This window comes from Schistocerca piceifrons, chromosome 4 (genome assembly GCF_021461385.2).
Source record: "Schistocerca piceifrons isolate TAMUIC-IGC-003096 chromosome 4, iqSchPice1.1, whole genome shotgun sequence".
Lineage (NCBI taxonomy): Eukaryota > Metazoa > Arthropoda > Insecta > Orthoptera > Acrididae > Schistocerca > Schistocerca piceifrons.
The window spans coordinates 842,673,179-842,695,594 of record NC_060141.1 but is presented as its reverse complement, the minus strand read 5'-3'; the positions used below and the strand labels follow the sequence as shown (position 1 = coordinate 842,695,594).

Sequence of the window (22,416 nt, the reverse complement as noted above, 5' to 3'; positions counted from 1 at the left end):
TATTCAAAATTCATAAAGAAAAAGAAGCCACAATTGCACTTTGTGTGCCAGTTACTTTCCAATACATTGGCACCAGCTGATCTTATTTAAGAATACTCAACTTTCGTAGCCATACTTACAGCACATCCTTTGCTTCCTGGCCTAAATCCAAGTTAACTCCCAGCCCCCCTCCCCCCCCCTCCCCACACACACACGCCCCTCAACCCCTCTCCCCCCCCTCCGAATCAGCTAGTTGTGTGCTGTTATCTCACGTCACACCCTAGTCTATGAGTGCCCAGCTGTCTGTCGCCTGACCCCTCTACCTGCACCCCTAGCTAGCCCACAGATGGCTCCCCACTCTCCCACGAGCCACTAAATGCTTCCCTCCAAACCCCTCCCATCTCTCTCCATCCCTCACATTGCCTCAACCCACCCCATCCTACCCCACTCTAAAGCCCCACCTCGCTCCAGAACACTCACCGTGGGCCAGTAAAGAGCTGGCAGTTGAGCGGCCACAACATAAGGAGACATGCGCATGTGAGTGAGTGTGTGTGTGTGTGTGTGTGTGTGTGTGTGTGTGTGTGCGCACATGTTTTCCCTACAGCTATAAAAAGAAAGTGCATTCTGGAAGCTCGCCAAGCAACGTACCTTTTAGTTAGGAAGGTAGAAGATGAGGTACTGGTGGAAGTAAAGCTGTGAGGAAGGGTCGTGAGTCATGCATGGATAGCTCAGATGGTAGAGAGCACTTGCCCACGAAAGGCAAAGGTCCCAAGTTTGACTCTTGGTCCGGCACACAGTTTTAATCTGCCACGAAGTTTCATATCAGTGCACACTCCACTGCACGGTGAAAATCTCATTCTACATACCTTTTGTTCGTGTGCCTATCGATGAGACAGTGCTTCTGCCTTTTGGTGAGCCATCTCCTTTATTCCTAAATAATTCGTAATTTTCAACAGAAACTTTCCGTACGTTATTATTGCATCCTACATTACAATATGCAATTTCCACAATATGTGGTCATCTGTGAATATAATGGGGTAACAACTGTAGGAGACCAAAAACTGACTGCAGTAGGCAAGTTCAAGTTATTGTACGCTGCAGTAGTTATGCAGAGGTGAAGAGGGTCACACAGGATAGGCTAGCATGGGAAACTCCATGAAACCAATCTTCAGATGGAAGATCACAACAATAAAAACATTTGATTCAGCATACACCAGACTCCAAACAGCGTACACAACCTGTATGCTCAGAAACACAGAAAATCATATTGGTTCCATCAGCAGGAAACTTCAGCCCATAATTGTTATGGAACACTGCGGTGATTTTGTTCATTAATAAAAACCAAAACTGGGGAGTAATAAGAGAGTATTGTTGTAACATCTTATCAACCTGGTTATCTAAATACATATTAAGAAGACTGGTAAAGTGTTATTTTAAAGCGCCACGAAAGTATTTGAGCAATGTATAAAATTAGAGAATCAGTGCATAATATTGAAAGCCTATCTACATTATCTATATCTGCATGACTAGTCTGTAATTCACAATTAAATGCTGGCAGAGGGTTCAGAGAACCACCCTCAACCTATTTATCTACCATTACACTCCCCTACAGCATTTGAGGAAAAACAAACACTTCAATATTTCTGTACAAGCTCTGATTTCTCTTATTTTATTACAATGATCATTTCTCCCTATGTAAGAGGGCTCTAACAAAATATTTTCACATTCGGAGGAGAATGTTAATGATTGAAATTTTAAGAACCTGCTCCAGCATAATGCTTTTGCTTTAATGACTGCCACCCCAGTTCACATGCGATATCTGTGGCATGCACTTTCCTGTTTCCCAATAATACAAAATGAGCTGCCCTTCTTTGAAGTTTTAAATGATGTCCTCTGTCAGTCCTACCTGGTAAGGGTCCCACACCATGCAGAATACTCCAAAAGAGGACAGACAAGTATAGTTGTAGATAGTCTCTTTAGTAATCCTAATCTTCTAAATGTTTTACTATTAAATCACAGTCTTTTGTTTGCTTTCCCACCGTATTATCTATGTGAGCATTCCAATTTAACTTATTTGTAAATGTAATTCCTAAGTATTCAGTAGACTTCACAGCCTTTAGATCTGCGTGAATTATCATGTAACCAAAATTTAGTAGATGCCTTTTACCACTCATGCGGATGACATAACAATTTTTATTATTTAAGGTCAGTTACCACTTTTTGCATCATATGGATAGGTAGCCTAAATCATTTTCCAGTTCATTTTGATCATCTGATCACTTTACAAGACAGTAAATGATTTGCAAGACTGTAAATGATAGCACCATCTAAGAGGACTGCTCCGATTCTCTCTTAAATTCTTAATGTAGATCGGCAACAGCAGGTGGTCTATAACACTTCCTTGAGGAATGTCAGATATCACTTCTGTTTTACTTGACGATTTTCCATCAATTACTATGAACTGTGACCTTTCTGACAGGAAACCACACATCCAGTTGCACAACTGAGACAATACACCATATGATTAGAAAATGCTTGTGAGGAACTGTTTCAAAAAGTCATCTGGAAATCTACAAATATGGAATCAATTTGAGATCCCCAGTCGACAGCACTTATTACTTTGTGTGACTAAAGAGCTAGCTGTGTTTTAAAAGGTGGTTATTTCTGATCTATCTTGGCTATTTATCAATGAATCATTATCTTTGAGATAATTCATAATATTCAAACACAATATATGTTCCAAAATCCTAATGCAAATCAACATTAGTGATATGAGTCTGTTATTTAGTAGGTTATTCCTCTTTTCTTTCTTGAGCATTGGTGTGACCTGAGCAACTTTTCAGTCTCTAGGTATGGATCTTTATCAAATGAGCGGCTATATACGATTTCTAATGGAGCTATTGTATCAGCATTCTCTGAAAGAAACATAACTGCTTTATTACACTGAGGAGAGCTACTACTAAGTTACTCACAGTTGCAGTTGTTCTTGATTTGAATACTGCAATATTTACTTTGTTGTCTTTGGTGAAGAAATTTCAGAAATCCGTGTTTAGTAACCCTGCTTTAGTAGCACTGTCATCAGTAACATTACCACAGCTATTGCGCAGTGAAGGTATTGGTTGTGTCTTGCCATTGGTGTACTACACATGCAACCAGAACCTCTTTGGATTTTCTTCCAGATTTCAAAACGAAGTTTCACTATGGGAACTATTAAACACATCTTGCACTGAAACCCACCCTAAGTTTCGAGCTTCAGTAAAACATCGCTATCTTGGAGATTTTGCATTCTTTTAAATTTTGACATGCTTTTTTTCATTGCTTCTGCAGCTGAGTTTTGACATATTTTGTGCACCACCCTTTTAATTTATTTGGTATCCTTTCAATTTATTTGGTATATATATCTTAATTGATGTCGATACTATTTCTCTGAATTTAAACCATGTCTGGTCTACACTTACATAGTCAGACTTGAAGGAGTAGAGACTTAGTAGAGACCGTCTCCTTGGAAGGCATCGAGTTAATTTTTATCTGCTTTCTCATTAAATGCCCTATTGTGTAGGGCTGAAAATTAATAGAGATAAGGCAAACAGAATGTGCGAAGTAAGTGGAAATTACTCGTCTCTTCCCCGATTACAGTGCAATAGAAGATACTACAAGATGTTGACAGATTTCCATATCTCGGTAGCTTTATATGTAATAATGAGGTCACAGATGCAGAAATCACCAGCAGAACTGGAAAATCAGTCCATATGGCAATTAGGTCTGTAATATGTCAACAAAGCTTTGACTGTACTCCTTTATCGTTTATATGTGTGAGAGTAGGAAAATGTCAGTAAAATCAGCACACAGTCTCCATATTTTTCACCAACAATGCTAGAGATGAATTCTGAAGATGTTAACCCAACCAAGTTACAAACGATGAAGTGCTGAGAATACGACGTCTAGACAGCCTGCACAAAATTATTGTTGAAAGAAGACTGAAGATTGCAGGTTATGTTCTACGCATGTAAGGTGGAAGAATCCCAAAATCAACACTGTTGTGGAAATCAATGTACAGATACAGATGTACAGGAAGACCTTTTAACACTTGGAACTTTTGCAATGAATCTTCAATGCATGGACACAAACTTGGAGGAAGGTGAGAACGTGGCAGCTGATCGAGTGAACTAGTGGAAACCAGTTCCTTGTATGGTACACAGCAAATCTGAGTAAGTTAGTAAGTAAGTAAGTAAGTAAGTAAGTAAGTAAAGTAAGTACAACTGGGGATTTTGCAAAACTGTTGGATGATCGATATTATTGTCTATATTTGACACTGTTGGACTTCTACCTTTTCCTTGATGTGTATTCTTCAAATTGTGAGTTTTATGAGAAAGCTGATAGGTACTTACCAATCAACCTTCCCTCACACGAACTGACATTGTCTCTTTGTAAATTCTACTGTGCTAACAATTATCTACTGAGAATCCTCGACTAGGTCTCCGCAGCTCAAATGAGCCAGTTTCTTTTAAATTTCTGTCTTTGGCTATAATTGTCTTCCAAGTATGGTGACACAACATCCTGTCATGAAACTTTTGCCTTTACACTTGTTTACTTTTCTGGACTCTGCCTTTTTCTGCACTGTGCACTAAATACACTATGTGATTAACGCCGAATCTCCAACAGCCAATCGTGAACTGTAAACAGTTGTAAACTCTACCAGGGCACATAACAAACAATTAACATTTGTGTTTTAGTGTTCTAAGCTGTGAGGTCATCAGTGGACAAATAATTTAGTACCTATTCCTGGACAGCTGGAGTGGCCGTGCGGTTCTAGGCGCTACAGTCTGGAACCGAATGACCGCTACGTTCGCAGGTTCGAATCCTGCCTCGGGCATGGATGTGTGTGATGTCCTTAGGTTAGTTAGGTTTAATTAGTTCTAAGTTCTAGGCGACTGATGACCTCAGAAGTTAAGTCGCATAGTGCTCAGAGCCATTTGAACCTATTCCTGACGTGCTGTTGTTTGGAACAACAACTGACATGATCCAAAATATTACTTTCTTTTATTATAGCTTCACTTTTATTTTGTCTAATGATTACTAATTTCAGTATCAAATTAGATCATCAAGCCACTATACGATCAGAAAGCATAGTGTATCTTTAAAATATTGTTTAATAAACAGATTACCATTATATCATCATTCCTTAAAGTAATGTCCAAAGTGGAAGGACAGATGATTAATTTTGAGTATATACAAAAGTCAGAGTACTGAACCGGATATGAAAGAAGGAAAACCAGAAGGGCAGTGAGAGACGAGTGCCTTCTATCACCTTACTTCCTTAATATGTTCATCAAGGAAGTAATAACAACAACAAAGAAAAGATGACATGAATCAAAAGGTAATTTCTGGAACACTCCAAGGAAATGCGATAGGACCATTACATTTACAATGTATATAAATGATCCAGTAGAAAGTGTCAGAGGCTCCTTAATATTGTTCACAGGTACTACAATTGTCCATCAGAAAGTAGCAACAACAGAAGACAGTATCAATTTGCACAATGACCTGCAGAGGATTGGTGAATGATGCAGGCTCTGGCAGTTGACCCTGCACATAAATAAATGTAACAAATCACACACACACACACACACACACACAGGGAAAGAAATCCAATACTGCCAATACTGTACAACTACACTATTAATGACAAATTGCTGGAAACAGAATCTACCATAAAATATCTAGAAGTAACTATCCAGAGCAACCTTAAAGTGGAACGACCACATAAAACAGCAATAGAAAAGCAGATGCCAGACTAAGATTCACAGGAAGAATCTTAAGTGAATGTAAATTACCTCTGTGTCCTTACCCAGTAGGACTGACAGAAGAGAGAAAGAAGATCCAATGAAGTGCGGAGTGTTTTGTCACAGGATCATTTAATCGCTGTGACATCATTACAGATATGCTCAGCAACTCCAGTGGTAGATGCCATAAGAGAGCAGTTGTGCATCACGGAAAGATTTACTACCCAAATTTCGAGAGAGTAGTTTCCGAGAAGAGTCTGACAACATAATAGTTTCTCTCATATACAATTCACGAAATGATCACGAGAAGAAAATTTGAGAAGTTAGAGATAATACAGAAGCGTACTGACAGTCACTCTTCCCAAGCACTGTTCACAAGTGGAACAAGGCAGAGGGGATCAGTTGGTGGCATGAGACGTACCCCCTGCCACACACAGTTAAGTGGTTTTTGGAGCGTGATGTCGATATGGAAACTTAATTGCATGCATATACACTGCAGATTGACGACATCGCAATAGTAAATCAGAGTAGGAACTAAATAAAATGTTTCAGGCCTTAAATCAAGAAGTGGTAAAACTAAAGCTAAAAATGAATACAAAGAAGACAAAAGTTATGGCTACAGACAAGAAAGGAGGTGGAGGTAGGACTGACACAAGAACAGGCAATGAGCAACTCAAGAAAGGAACTGAAATTCACTATCTCAGTAGCATTTTGCAAGAAAACAATCAATATTTCAAGGCATTCAAGAAAAGGAAAGCACAGGTGAAGAGTTCCTTCCAAAATAAGAAGAAGCTGCAACTGAATAAACATATCAGCTTCCACATTAAGAAAATATTTGTAAAGACCTTTGTGTGGAGTGTTCTGACACACAGATGCAAAATCTGTACATTAGAAAAGCCAAAGGAAGCTCACCTCAAACCTGCTGAAATGTGGTTCTGGAGGAGAAGTACAAGAACTAGCTGCATTGACAGAAAAATTAAAGGAAATAGAAGAGAAGAAAGAACAACTGAAAGTTATAGGCCAGGGCAAAGCAAAATACACTGGACACTTAACTGGAGACGATAATCTTTTAAAACACATTTCTGAAGGCAAGATCGTAGGTAAGAAAACAAGGGGATGACTGAGAACATCCTACTTAAACAATATGATCAATGAATGGGATTTTCTTCACACATGGAGATGAAGACAACTGCTGAAGAGAGGAAGCTGTGGCTGCAGAGACAAGGTTTAACCTTTTGGAAGAGTAAGGACAAACTAATACAAAATATGAGTCTGCATGGGAGCTACATATGGAATAAATGACAACTTCTTGTGTGCAGTCATCAAGTCACTTACCCCAGTAGGTGTCTTATCTACTAAAAGTAAAGGTCACTGTTGTGCTTTCAATAGATGTGAACTGCACCCTGAAAATGGTATGTCTAGTTTGCAGTTGTACAGAAGCTTTTTATTTTGCAAAATGGTTCAAATGGCTCTAAGCAGTATGGGACTTAACGTCTGAGGTTATCAGTCCCACAGACTTAGAACTACTTAAACCTAACTAACCTAAGGACATCCCTGCCTAAGGCAGGATTCGAACCCGCGACCGTAGCAGCAGCACGGTTCCGGACTGAAGTACCTAGAACCGCTTGGCCACAGTGGTCAGCTTTTATTTTGCAAAGAAATTTTTGATAATAAGATGAACTGATGCTGGTACTTGCTACTGAAACCAGTAGTACTTAGACACAACAAAAGTGTGACTACAGAATTAAGAATAATTTTTCCAAACAATCGAGTATTTTTTCAAAACAACACCACAATAGAGGAAACTTATTTTAAACTAAAGACACAAAAGAAAAAAAGAGGAACTGTAAAGATCTTGAGTCTCATAAGACTCTCTTGGGAGGAAAATATAAGATATTTAATTGGTAAACTTGCAAGGCATACTTTTTTATGTTGTATAAACTATGAAACTGTTAGCATCGTCAGCTAAAATTTACTTCTTCTGTCTTAATATACCTTCCTTCACTTACAGCTGCAGTGTGGAGACAGGGGTGAGGGTGGGAGTGGGGATGGGGGCGAGGGTGAGGGCGTACTGCTTTAAAATGGTGATTCTTGTATTGATATTCTTAACAACAGATTTATATCTTTTGCTTATGAAAGTCTGCATGCGATGACAGCTGCACTAGTAATACCTTCACAGGGTCGTATTCAAGTTGCAAGGCTAGATCTATGCCAGCCATGACACGCTCCCAGCCTTTCCTCCTCGTGATCTGGTTGTAGCGTTGGGACTGCAGGGTGTCTAAGCTGATGTTCAGACCGTCAAGCCCTGCCCTCTGCAAGGCAACCAGCTGTCTTGTCAACATGAGGCCATCGGTTGTCATTAAGACACTTTCGAGATCCTTTATTTTCTTCAAGGCACCTGTGAAACAGCAAATTATTCTAAAGAAACTGAAACAAATAATTTGTAACATTGCTGCTGCATATGAAACAAACCTCCAGTTGATAAATTGAAAATACAAATTCCTTAAAAGTTAACTGTACATTTGCCCTAATACAAAGAGATAAGAAGGGTTAATAAACTGAATTGAAGAATGCAAGTTAAGATAGCAATGAAAAAATAATTAGAGGCATGAGATCACCTACTGCAACAGGGAAATGGGAATCAATATGAACCATTACCCAGCTACTGTCAACTGATTCCATATCTCCATGCACACTATATAAACCACTGTGGGTTGTACGACAAAGTACATTGTTGTACCACACATTACGGTTTTTCCCCATTCAATGCTCATGTGGAGTGTGGGAAGAATGATTCTTTAAATGGTTCTGTGCATGCTGTAATTAATCTTGCCTTCATGGTCCCTATAGGAGTGATACATATGCGGTTATTGTATAATCCCTAAATACCTCACTTAATACAGGTTCCTGAAATTTCATAAGTTGGGTTTTGTCATATATTTGGCGTCTATCTTCACTTGTCTGGCATTTCCAATTTTTAGTAGCTTCTTGATGCTCTCCCATGCATCAAATAAATCTATGATCAATCATGCTACACTATTTTGTATACATTCAATGTCTGCCATTAGCCTTATTTGTTATGGGTCATACTTAAGCAATATTCTAGAATGGGCCACACAAGTATTTTGTAAGCAATGTCCTCTATAGACTGATTACATTTTCCAGTATCTTACCAATGAATTGAAGTCTGCATTCTGCTTTGCCTACAAGTGAGTCTATGTCACCATTTCATTTCATCCAGATATTTGTATGAGTTGACCAATTAAAACTGTGATTATTTGATAATGTAGTCATACAATACTGTCTTTTATTTGTTTTGTGATGTGCTCCAATTTACATTTCTGAAAACTTAAACTCAGTTGCCTATCTTTGGACAAATTTGAAATGTTATGATCTGACTCAAATTTGTGCAGATTTTTTTCAGGCAATAATTCATTATAGACAACTCTATCATCCAGGAAAAGTATGAGGCTCCTTATAATATCGTCTTCCAGAACATTAAGGTACAACATTAATGTAATGGTATAAATTACTATAACTGTATAAATAAGTTTATAAGTGTGTAAAATACATTGAACTATTTGTTACAACAAAACATTGTACTGGTATACTCAGCAAGATGTTAAATCAGCAGATAGCTACATTTTATGTTCAACATTTTGTGTACAGCATATATGCTGGAAAGGATTTATACCCAAATTAAATAAATCTGAAGAAATGGTAGGGTGTCTCTGGAAAAAAAAATCCATAAAAACTCATACAGTCCAATTTGCTATTATGTCACTGTTACTGAAATATAGTACAAAGTAACTGAATTCGATGAACATTCTCAGAGTGCAATATGCCTCAGAGTGAAATGCACAGTAATGTCAACATTATTTTTCAAGGCTATGTTTGTGAAAATGGATGAAAGCAAACCACACATTTTGTTCTCAATCTGCGGAAGCATTATGCACTGTGAAACACTGTACTGCTGTTCTACATAAAAGCTGTCTCATTGCCAACATCTTTCCCCTGCTGGCTGTTCTACACTTCTCATCACTGATTCAACATGTTCTAAGATATTTTATGCTGTATGACACCACAGTCCAATCTGGTTAGGATAGCATAAAAATAATATATGAATTTCAGTATTAAACTGGAACAGCAGAACAGCTCTCATCACACTGGATATCAAATCGAGGTTGGATTACAGCCATGGGTACATCATTTCATGCTACTCAACTGTATGTCATATGTCAGAGTTCATCAACTGTAGTGGCTGGCGACTGGTGGCTGGCGACTGGTGGCATAGCCATCTCTTGGCATCCAGTGAACTGACATTCTACACAGGTGACAGATTTGAAGAAAATGCTGGATACGGCAACAGTGGAACACTCTCTGTATCGAGGTAGCTCAGTACAGCTCAGGTGATGTGTAGTCTTGCATTATCTTGTTAAAAGATAACATCACGGAGCCCTTCAGAATAGGGCACAGCGATAGGCCTTAACAAAACACAAATGCAATGGCTGCTGTCCAAATAACTGGCTATGTGAACCAGAGGTTGTTACATGTATACAGTTGCACCCCATACCATCACATCACATGCTGGACCCGCATGAGAATGACAGGTACAATCTGGCCAGGTCTGTTGGCATCAGAGCCTCCACACACGAGTACATCAATTGTGACGATGTTGCAGAACCAAACTCATCTGATACGATGACACAGTGCCATTCCTGTGTCTGGCATTGTTGTCAGTTGCACCGCTGTCAGTTCACCTCTCTCTAGAGCTGCATTAAGGGCTTGACAGTCTGTGCTGCTCCAGATGCCATCACATTGTCTGTGTGGATACTTGTCTCACTGTATACAAGCCCACTTCCTGACTAAATGTACACAACTTCACTGCAGGATCACGTATGCATGAGCGAACACTTGTCTGCCCTCTCAGGTGCTAGTTGGGTGGCACTACTGAGGCCCTGCAAGGCATTTAGCATGGCCCTCCTGAACCTACCAATTTTATGTTCGCACAAAATGAGATTCTGAGCAATGCAAGCAGCAATATAGTGAAACAATAAACCAAAGTCTCAGCAGACCATGAGCCTGTCACTGCCAAATCTGGAATGCTTATAAACATTTCTCCTTCTTCCATTATGCTTAACACGGTCTTCGTGTAAACAACCAACACTGAAATAGAATTTCTGAATGAGAAACCTGCTCCATAAGCTTTTCTTGCATACAGAATATGCATGGGAGTGCTGAAAAGTAATGCCTCTGAATTTTTAGTCTGTTCTCAATATCGGTCGAGGTATGACACGTCACGCATATTACTTGGTCAACTTTCCCACTTCACTGACTCGTGGCACATCCCCCTCCCGCAAACAGATGGAGTCACAATAGGCAGCCAACTCTGACCAGAGATTGTGAATATGTTTACGGTGCACTTCGAGGAAGAGGCCATGATGTCATCCAAATGGAAATCCATCTTCTTCTTCTTCTTCTTCTTCTTCTTCTTCTTCTTCTGTTATGTGGATAACACACTTGTCATCTGGCCTCATGGAAGGGACAAACTTCTTGACTTCTTTGTACATCTGAACTCCACACGCCACAAAATCAAATTCACTATGGAGACCAAAGAAGAAGGAAGACTACCATTCCTGGACATCATAGTCAGGAGAATAATGGACAGCACCCTGTGCCACAGCGTGTATCTGACTCTATAAAACACATAAACTCAGTTCTCCCTATGGTACTGTGAATAATTTCAATAACAAAAAGTGAGATGAATGTTGCAGCGTACATTTAATTTCCACTTTGGCTTTGCATTCAAGATCAGTCTTACCTGAGAGTGCAACATTACATCTTTGGTTAATTTAATTATATGCTCATTAGATTTTGGTTATAAGGCACGTTTTGCTGCCTAATGTTTCATCTCCAAATGCTGGAAACAATCCATGGAGGAAGAGGAGTATGTAAGACATTGGTGGACCAGGTTGGAAGAATCTGTGAATTTCAATACTCTGTAGAAGAGCTCAATCATTTGAAAATAACTTTCAGACCTTGTGGCTATTCTAACAGATATACATAATGCACTACATTCTAAAATATTTGCATCTTTCACTGAAAAACAAGCAACTAGAGGAAAAGTTCTCTTGCCATTTGTAAAAACAGTCGCAGATCGCGACCTCCGAGTGCTATGAAGAGAAGGTATTGACGCAGTGCTTAAACCAAACTGAAGACCACAACAGCAGCCATACTCAAGTAAATTGCTATGCAGTAGTTTCAGTGAATTTGACAATGATGTGGCTGCTTTCATGGTGGCTCAGTCATATTGTGGGGTAGGGAATGCCAGTGACAGGGCTGGATTTGTAGGTGACAGATGGATTTTTGGCAAAGCCTTGTATCAATACCTCCTTAATTATTGAGCTGAAAAACTGTAAAAAACATTCATACAGCAAAATCACACAAAAAAATTTCCTATTTCTGCAGGTATTGTGCCTTCTGTTTCTTTTTCATTACAAAAACATATTGATTCAAGTTTATAAAGTCACAACTATATCACTGTGATTTGTGTAACACACATTCTGGAACATGTTCCAGGAATGTCATGAAACAGACAGCTTTAAATAGTTACTCTAGCTCATCTTCCAAGACTTGCATGCCAACAACAACATCATCTATCCAATCTGTTTTTATTTCACTTTCATGTAAAGATTTCTCCACGAAGGATATCATCTGCCATGTAGGCAGTGCAAGAGGAAATTCCACACTCACATTTGGGTAATCAAGGGGATTCTGTGTCTTGTCAGAACCAAGTACAATCAACCCAATTTCATCTTTACCACTGGTAAATATCTGGAAACATATTAAATGGTAAAAATAAGTTTTGTTTATAACAAGTTGTATACCAATAAAAATATCACACACAGATACTCTTTATAAAATTATTTAATTGGATAGATAAAAAATCTACTCACCAAGCAGTGGCAGAACACACACATAAAAGACTGTTGTGAAGGCAAGCGTTTGGAGCCAGTGACTCCTCCTTCAGGCTGAAGGGTTGCAGGGGAAGCAAGAAGGGTGAAGGAAAAGGACTGGAGAGGTCTAAGAAAAGGGGTAGATTTTGAGAATGTTACCCACAACCGTGGGTCATGGGTGACTTACCGTACAGGATGAGAAGGAAAGACTAATTGTTGGGGACTGCATCGGGCAAGATTCGGAAACCTGAGAGCTTAAAGGTGGAAGACAGAGTAATATGCAAGACAGAGATTACTACTAAAACTGTACATGAGTTAATAAGAGTGAGAAGCTAAGTGTATTGTATGCAACAGCTGTGGGAGGGGGCAGTGAAAATAGATGGAAAAGACAATGAAAGATGTAGAAAGCTAAAACGGAGTGAAGCAAAGAGTAATTACAGTGAAGAAAAGCTGAGACAGGAGAAATTAATGTGAATTAAGGCAAGGTGGGTGGTGAGAACCAAGGACACGTTGTAGTGCTAGTTCCCACCTGCGGAGTTCTGAGAAACTGGTGTCTGGTGGAAGAATCCAGGTGGCATGTGTGGTGAAACAAGAGCCGAGGTCACGTATGCCATGTTGTAGAGCATGCTCTGCAACAGGATATTGCGAGTTTCCAGTATATACACTATGCCTATGCCCATTTATCCTAACTGATAATTTGGTGGTAGTCATGCAGATGTAGAAAGCTGAACAGTGTTTACATAATAGCTGGTATATGACGTGTGTCGTTTCTATTTTTCGCCTGATCCGCAGTTCTGGGTGACTTTCCCAAAATCTACACCTTTTCCTGGAACTCTCCAGGCCTTTTCCTTTACCCTTCTTCCTTCCCCTTCAACGCTTCTGTCTGGAGGAGCCACAGGCTCCGAAAGCTTGCCAATCACAACAGTCTTTTATGTGTATGTTCTGCTGCCGCTTGGTGAGTAGATTTTTTATCTATTCAATTAAATAATTTTATCAATAATTTATTGTTTATGTTGTTATAGTTACTCTTTATAACCTACTTAAAATACATCACGTACCCTCCTCTCCACAATTCGTCGAACACATAGTTTTGCCTTTTGTAAAAAATCACTGCGTTTCTGTATAACATACTTGGAGTCAAAGTGTCCAACATCTATTACAATTATAAACAGAAGAAAGAAAGTCATTGTATTTATTGGCAGTATTACGCAATCAAATATTTTGAAAGAGTTCCAGTGGTATAAATTTACAATATCTTACAAATAAATATATGCGTTTATTCTTTAAATCAGTTCTTAGCAATAACATAATAGTATAAATTGCAGAATCAATATAGCCAATTTTAATGTAATGACTGCAATACAAATACAAAATAACAGCGGTAAGTTATAACAAATGAGAGAAAGAGAGAAAGAGAGAGAGAGAGAGAGAGAGAGGCATTTAGACAATGTTTCATTACAGTGTGAAACTTATTAGAATTAAAATGAAGCCATAGTGAAGTATTACATTCCAAAAATAATAATTATTGTGTTCTTTCACCCCAAAATAATACTTTCATTAGGTAATATATACTTTTAATTTCAGAAATTTTTACAACAGCTCTGGACTTCACTGTCTCGATGAATTTATTACATGTGTCAATGAATGACGGTTGATAACACTGCTTTAGTCATTCAATTGTTCGTCATGTGATATTCGCAATGTTCTTAATAACTTCTTATGTAAAGTTCCATCATCAAAAAGATAATCTACGTAAGTTTTAGAAGTCGCGAATCTTTAAACAACAACTTGAAAATGGGTATATCAGTATTTTGTATACATTCTAGCATTGCTAGATTTACTTTTAAATTTTAAAGTATATGAGCAGATTGAGCGACTTTCCATCCAGAAAATTTGCTGTTGGCAAGGCCTCACTACAAAGAAAAATGGTCTTTCCGGAGTCAAATGCAAAAAGAATTCATAAATTGTAAGTGATACAACCAGGTATTAAGCAACGGGCATAAATATCGTTCTGCTTGACGAGAAAAAAAGTAGGTAGATGAAAGAGTAAATTGGGTGCAAGGTTTGAACATAAACTCCCCCAAATTGCAAAGGTTTTCAGATGAGACCATGTCCCCCATATGTGAAGAAAATAGCCAATATGTAAAGAGAATTACAGATAAAGAGTTTTCTAGAATGAGATTTTCATTCTGCAGCATAGTGGGCACTGATATGAAACTTCCTGGCAGATTAAAACTGTGTGCTGGACCAAGACTCAAACTTGGTGATCGTAACCCCAGACCTGTGTTGCCGTTTTGGGAGGTAGATCTCGTATCTGGAAAGAGGAGATGACAGTTAGGGTACTATGGGCGAGCAGCTGCCATCAATTTTTGATGGTGCAGAACCCACAATAGTGGAACTGCTGCCTAGTCCAAAGGCACCTGTTACCAGTCTTACCCCACAATAGTGTATCGAATCCAGACGTAATGTCGAAGCTGATAAAAAGTCATATGAGAGATTCCTGTAATCTAGGTGTGACTGCACCAATGCTGCATACAGCCATATCAAAGTAGAGTGGACCACACCGCGGTCGGTGTCGCTGAGGCATAGAAGAGCATTCGGGTGCGACCTACATGTCTGCTTTAGTTGACAAAGACGAGGAAGCCATGTCAACTAGGCATCAAAGACCGGTCCTAAAAAACACAATGACAGAAATGCATAACGTAGGTCATGGCAGCCAAAAAATGGATGCTATGAGTGAAAGCCCAGGATTGTGCTTGGTGTATTGCTCCCTGCATTCTGCCTCCAGCAATAGCCATCGCGGACGAACAAAAAAGATGGGGACACCATATGTCATGCAGCTGCTGCCAGATCATTGATAGCCACAAAAAGGAGAGTGACACTCAAAACAGAACCTTGTGCAAGCCCCTTCTCGTGCAGGGGGGGATGCTACAGGAGGCACCAACCTGTACCCAAAAAGTGTGACATGGAAGAAAGTTCTGGATAAAAATCAGGAGTGGGCCATGGAGGCCCCACTCCTTTAAGGTGGCAAGGACGTTATGGCACCATGTGGTATCATAAGATATATACGCAGATCAATGAAAACTGCAACAAGGAACTGATGTTGAGCAAAAGCTGTTCAGATAGCACACTTCAAGTGGACTAAATTATCTTCAGTAGAGCGCCCTTGGCGAAAAGCACCCTGGATCGAAGCCAAAGATCCGGGGATTCAAGGACACAATACAGCCTTCGACTAATCACATGTTCAAGTAACTTGCAGGACACTGAGTAAACAATCTGGACGACAGCTGTCCGTTTGAAGAGGCAATTTATCTGATTTCAAAATTGGAATAACGGCATTTTCTCGCTACTGGGAAGAGAATTCTGCATTGCACCAGGGATGGTTAAAGAAAGGCCAGGTACACTGCTGGAAAAATTTGCAACACCAAAAAATAATTAATGTAGAGTAATGAAATACCAGGAATATATTTGTTGAGACAACGTATGTAAAGTGATTAATGTTGCAGGATCAGAGATCAATGTGAGTGTGAGATAAGCCACTGCAAATGTAAATGTAAATGCTGGTACGCTGTTGTACACGTGTCATGTGTCAGTTTGTGGGATGGAGTTCCATGCCTGTTGCACTTGGTTGGCCAATATAAGGACAGTTAATGATGTTTGTGGATGGGTTGAAGCTGTCATCAGATGATGTCCAATATGTGCTCGATTGGAGGTAGAGCTGGTTATCGAGCAAGCCAAGGCAATATGTTGACACAGTATAGCATGTTGGCTTACAACAGCAGTATGTGAGCAAGTGTTATCCTGTAGGAAAACACCTCCTGGAATGATGTTTGTGAATGGCAGCACAACAGGTCAAATAACCAGACGGACATACAAATTTGCAGTCAGCGTTCGTGGGATTCAGACAGACAGTTTTGTCAGTGGAAAAGTGAAAGCCATTGTCGATGCTCCAGGAGTAAAGACAATCAAGACATTGCTGAAGATGCCACTAAGTGAGACAGGTTCATAGAGAACTGGAATAGAAGGCAAAATCGTCAAAAAAAAGGGAGCCGGAGATGCCCAGTGGGAGACAGGCCATTATAGGGTTAATGGCGATATCAAAGAGAATGACACTCAGAATGGAACCCTGAGACACACTATTTTCCTGGATAAAGGTGTCCGACAAGGCAGACCCTTCATGCACCTCGAAAACTCGGTCTTTTAAAAATGTCTGAAGGAAACAGGGTAGGTGGCTACGGAAGCCCCACATGTGAAGAGTATGGAGGGTACTAGCTCTCTAGCAGGTATCATAGGCCTTCTCCAAATCGAAAAACACGGCGACAGTCTGGGATTTCTGCAGAAAATCATTCTTGACATGGGTGGGCAAAATAATGAGACGGTCAACTGCAGAATGCCGTGTTGAAAGCCACGCTGTGCATCCATCAAAAATTGTGAGACTCGAGCCACCATATCATCCGGGCATGAATCATATGTCCCATCACCTTGCGAACACCTTGGTAAGAGAGATGGAGTGGTAGCTAAAAGGAAGAGTGTGTGTGTGTGTGTGTGTGTGTGTGCGTGTGTGTGTGTGTGTGTGTTTTTGTGTGTGTGTGTGTGTGTGTGTGTGGGTGTCAGAGAGAGAGAGAGAGAGAGAGAGAGAGAGAGAGAGAGAGAGAGCTAATTTCGGCAAGAGCTGGATTTCTCAGAATCGTGAGTGTTACTGTGCTGCCTTCACTATGAGGAAGCTAGGTCACGCTCTCACTTCATCTCAATCCTCTTCCCTGGACCAGACACTGTTAACTTTCAAATGTTGCAGCACATTTCTCATGTGGGCAAGCACTTTTTGCTTAATACATACAACCGGACCTGGGCAGATGGCATGTTTTCCTGCCACTGTCGTGAAGCCACTGTCATACCCACACCTAAGCCCAGTAAGGACAAACAACTTCCTTCTGGCTATCACCTACTTTGTTTACCCATGTGATGAATGGTTTTCTGTGGAAATCCCAGACTGGCTGTGTTTTTCAATTTGGAGAAAGCCTACAACATTTGTTGGAGGACTAGTATCATTTGTACTCTCTACACATGGGGCCAACAGCCCCATCTCCTTGAGGAATTTTTAAAAGACGAGTTTTCGAAGTACGTATGGGGTCTGCCTCCTCGGACACCTTTATCCAGGAAAATGGTGTACCTCAGGGATCTGTCCTGAGTGTCGTCGTCTTTGCTGTCGCCATTATCCCTACAATGGCCTGTCTCCTGCCGGGCATCTCCAGCTCTCTTTTTGTTGACAATTTTGCTATCTACTGCTGCTCTCCATGAACCTGTCTCATTGAGTGGTGTCTTCAGCAATGTCTCGATCGTCTTTACTCACGGAGCATCAACAGTGGCTTTCGTTTTTCTACTGACAAAAACATTTGTATGAATTTCTGGCAGCACAGCTGGTTTCTCCCACTATTTTTACATCTTGGGCCTGTTGCTCTTCCATTCATTGACACTACAAAATTCCTGAGGCTCCTGCTTTATACAAAACTATCTTGGTCCTCCCACTTCATGCTCCCTGCAGCTTTTTCGATGGGTGTGTACCCTTCACAATCTTGGCTTCGTGCGGCAGCCCATCTTCACCTTGACCTTCATTCACTTTCTAAAGACACTGCACCAGGCTCGGTCTATTGCCTTCAGTTTCATGACCTATGCATGGAATTTTGCAATAGTATCTTTGTGTACACTGGTGGCTCTTGGACTGACCATGGTGTCGGGTGTGCCTTCAACGTCAACCAACATTTTTTGGTACTGACTTCCAGCACATTGCTCAGTATTTACAGCAGAGCTCTTCACCCTGTATCAGATCATGGAGTACATCTGGTGACATACTCTTTTCAACTGTGTCACTGCTCAGACTCTCTCGGCACCCTTCAAAGCCTCTGTGCACTGTAGACTGTCCATCCCTTAGTGCACCGGTTCCAGGAAAGCTTCCATTTGCTCACTTTTTATGGAGCCACTGTGATGTTTATGTGGGTTCCAGGTCATATCAGTCCAAGAGGTTGCTGACACTGCTGCCAAAGCTGCATTCCTCGTACTTCAGCCCAATAATTCTTGCATTCCCTCTGATGATCTCTTGTTGCTTTCTGTCAGGAGGTGATGTCACTTTGGCATCGCCACTGGTCCTCCATTCATAGGAATAAGCTCTGGGTTATTAAGCCTCTCCCAGTGGCTTGGAAAACCACCTCTCAGTCCTCCTGTGGCGAGGAGGTCATTTTAACTAGGTTGCATATTGGGCAATGCCTTTTTAGTCATCACCATTTGTTAAGTGGTGCTCCCCTACTACTTTGTGCACATTGCACCCAACTTTTAACTGTCTGCCGTTTCCTGAGGGGATGCCCTTTTTTTTTTTTTACTGTTTACATTCCCGTTTGGGTTTGCCATCTGAGTTATTGGCCGTTTTAGTGAACAATGCGTGGGCTGTCGACCGTGTTTTACTTTTTATCAGTTGTAGCAATATGGTGAAGGCCATTTAATTTTTAGTTCTGGGCCTCCATTTCCCTATTGCGTACTTCATAGACCTTTCTCCACGTCCCTGTTTGTAGCTGTCCTCTCTTCTGTCATTAAACGTTGACATGTAATCATTTTTAACTCCTCTCTTCATCTTTGTGTTTCACAGTTTTGGCATGGACACATATGACCCTAGGTGTTTTTGCGCCCTAAAACAAAATGGGGGAGAAATACAAAGCCCTTGAGACCTCAAAATTTGTGGGGGAAAATTCTAAAACGTGTCTGTGGAATCAGAGAAATATCAGATAATTTCACTTGGAGAAACTTGTGGCAACCCTGATTTTAGGTTTTTATATATGGAAATTATTTTTGCTTCTAGTATTGCAGTTCCGAATTGCTGAGTTCATCTTAAACTAACTCTTGTTATTAATCACAAATACCATTAGGGAATATAACTTCTATAGGCATGTAAGTGTGAGAATCCATGGGTCCCTGAAGAAGCTTTTTCAACATGTAGAATAAATATTTTTTTCCGCTTAGCTGAAGTACCTCAGAAGATTATGCCATATGAGTAAACTGAGTGAAAGTGTGTTAGCAATCCTTTGTCCAGTTTGATACAGTAAGAGATTTCTAAGCACAAAATGGGCGGAACTGAGCATCTCGGTTAGCTGACTCACATGCTGGTCTCACACGTGAGTGGTATCTGCATACCCAGGAACTTAGAACACGGGAGCCTAATTGCCCATTTATCCCTACTTTTGATATTCGTATCTGTAAGTCACTTTTATTTCTTTAGAACTGCACAATACAAGTTTTTAGGCATTAAGCTGGTACCTGTGGATCAGTACAAGCCTGTTCTGTTATTCTCCTGGATGTTTCTGGTATGGATGAGTTTAGATCTTGCATCAATAAGTTTGTGACACTGCAAAACATTAGAGTTTTTCCAAAGCCCTCCAGTGCCCCAAGTAAATCATTTTTGTGGACTTGGCAGCAAACACTGTGTGCCACACCATATTTTATGTTCTCCCTTTTTGAGTTTAATCTTATTCCTGTCTTATCATTTGTTAATGTGACCTTCCATTTTCTGTAGTTAAAGTACAACTCAATCCATGCAAGGGGAAGACTTTTAATGCCATACTATTTTAGCTCCCCCTCACAGAATTTTTTAATCTAAACAGTCAAAGGCTTTGGCAAGATGACAGAGGGGATAATTTCCACTATTTAATTCTACTGGAATTGAATTTGTGAGATATTATGTTGGATTCTCAGTATAGAAGCCTTTACAGAAGTCAAACTGTGTTGTTAAAAAGTTATTCTCTGAATGGTGGTTCACCATTCTAAGTGGATTTAGGTTGAAATACTATGCAGAGATGAAGAGGCTTACAAAGGCTGGAATAGGCTGGTGAGATGCACCAAAGCAGTAGTTGGATGAAGACCACAACAGCAGACTTCAACTCAGTTTATTGATGGAAATCGAGCTCTTGCCGAAATTAGCTCTCTCTCTCTCTCTCTCTCTCTCTCTCTCTCTCTGACACCCACACACACACACACACACACACACACACACAAACACACACACACACACACACACACACACACACACACACACACACACACTCACTCACTCTTCCTTCTAGCTACCACTCCATCTCTCTTACCAGTGTGTTCGCAAGGTGATGGGACATATGATTCATGCCCGGATGATATGGTGGCTCGAGTCTCACAATTTTTGATGGATGCACAGTGTGGCTTTCAACACGGCATTCTGCAGTTGACCGTCTCATTATTTTGCCCACCCATGTCAAGAATGGTTTTCTGCAGAAATCCCAGACTGTCGCCGTGTTTTTCGATTTGGAGAAGGCCTATGACACCTGCTAGAGAGCTAGTACCCTCCATACTCTTCACATGTGGGGCTTCCGTGGCCACCTACCCCTGTTTCCTTCAGACATTTTTAAAAGACCGAGTTTTTGAGGTGCATGAAGGGTCTGCCTTGTCGGACACCTTTATCCAGGAAAATGGTGTGTCTCAGGGTTCCATTCTGAGTGTCATTCTCTTTGCTATCGCCATTAACCCTATAATGGGCTGTCTCCCACTGGGCATCTCCGGCTCCCTTTTTTTTTTGACGATTTTGCCTTCTATTGCAGTTCTCTATGAACCTGTCTCACTTAGTGGCATCTTCAGCAATGTCTTGATTGTCTTTACTCCTGGAGCATCGACAATGGCTTTCGCTTTTCCACTGACAAAACTGTCTGTCTGAATCCCGCGAACGCTGACTGCAAATTTGTATGTCCGTCTGGTTATTTGACCTGTTGTGCTGCCATTCACAAACAGCATTCCAGAAGGTGTTTTCCTACAGGATAACACTTGCTCACATACTGCTGTTGTAAGCCAACATGCTATACTGTGTCAACATATTGCCTTGGCTTGCTCGATAACCAGCTCTACCTCCAATCGAGCACATATTGGACATCATCTGATGACAGCTTCAACCCATCCACAAACATCATTAACTGTCCTTATATTGGCCAACCAAGTGCAACAGGCATGGAACTCCATCCCACAAACTGACACATGACACGTGTACAACAGCGTACCAGCATTTACATTTACATTTGCAGTGGCTTATCTCACACTCACATTGATCTCTGATCCTGCAACATTAATCACTTTACATACGTTGTCTCAACAAATATATTCCTGGTATTTCATTACTCTACATTAATTATTTTTTGGTGTTGCAAATTTTTCCAGCAGTGTACCTGGCCTTTCTTTAACCATCCCTGGTGCAATGCAGAATTCTCTTCCCAGTAGCGAGAAAACGCCGTTATTCCAATTTTGAAATCAGATAAATTGCCTCTTCAAACGGACAGCTGTCGTCCAGATTGTTTACTCAGTGTCCTGCAAGTTACTTGAACATATGGTTTGTCAAAGGCTGTATTGTGTCCTTGAATCCCCGGATCTTTGGCTTCGATCCAGGGTGCTTTTCGCCAAGGGCGCTCTACTGAAGATAATTTAGTCCACTTGAAGTGTGCTATCTGAACAGCTTTTGCTCAACATCAGTTCCTTGTTGCAGTTTCCATTGATCTGCGTATATATCTCATGATACCACATGGTGCCATAACGTCCTTGCCACCTTAAAGGAGTGGGGCCTCCATGGCCCACTCCTGATTTTGATCCAGAACTTTCTTCCATGTCACACTTTTTAGGTACAGGTTGGTGCCTCCTGTAGC

The 22,416-nt window shown here is 40.5% G+C and overlaps 1 protein-coding gene and 1 pseudogene across 1 annotated transcript in view; one reads left to right on the top strand and one right to left on the bottom strand.

Moving 5' to 3' along the window:
• LOC124796234 overlaps nucleotides 1–11,598 on the bottom strand; it is a 48,839-nt pseudogene extending 37,241 nt beyond the window's left edge.
• A 97-nt stretch (nucleotides 11,599–11,695) lies between these two features.
• Nucleotides 11,696–22,416, top strand: part of LOC124796233 (molybdenum cofactor biosynthesis protein 1-like) — a 55,903-nt gene continuing 45,182 nt past the window's right edge. The window contains exon 1 of the mRNA XM_047260323.1: nucleotides 11,696–11,713. Within this exon, the coding sequence (XP_047116279.1) occupies nucleotides 11,696–11,713 (18 nt within the window). The remainder of the gene's footprint in view (nucleotides 11,714–22,416) is intronic.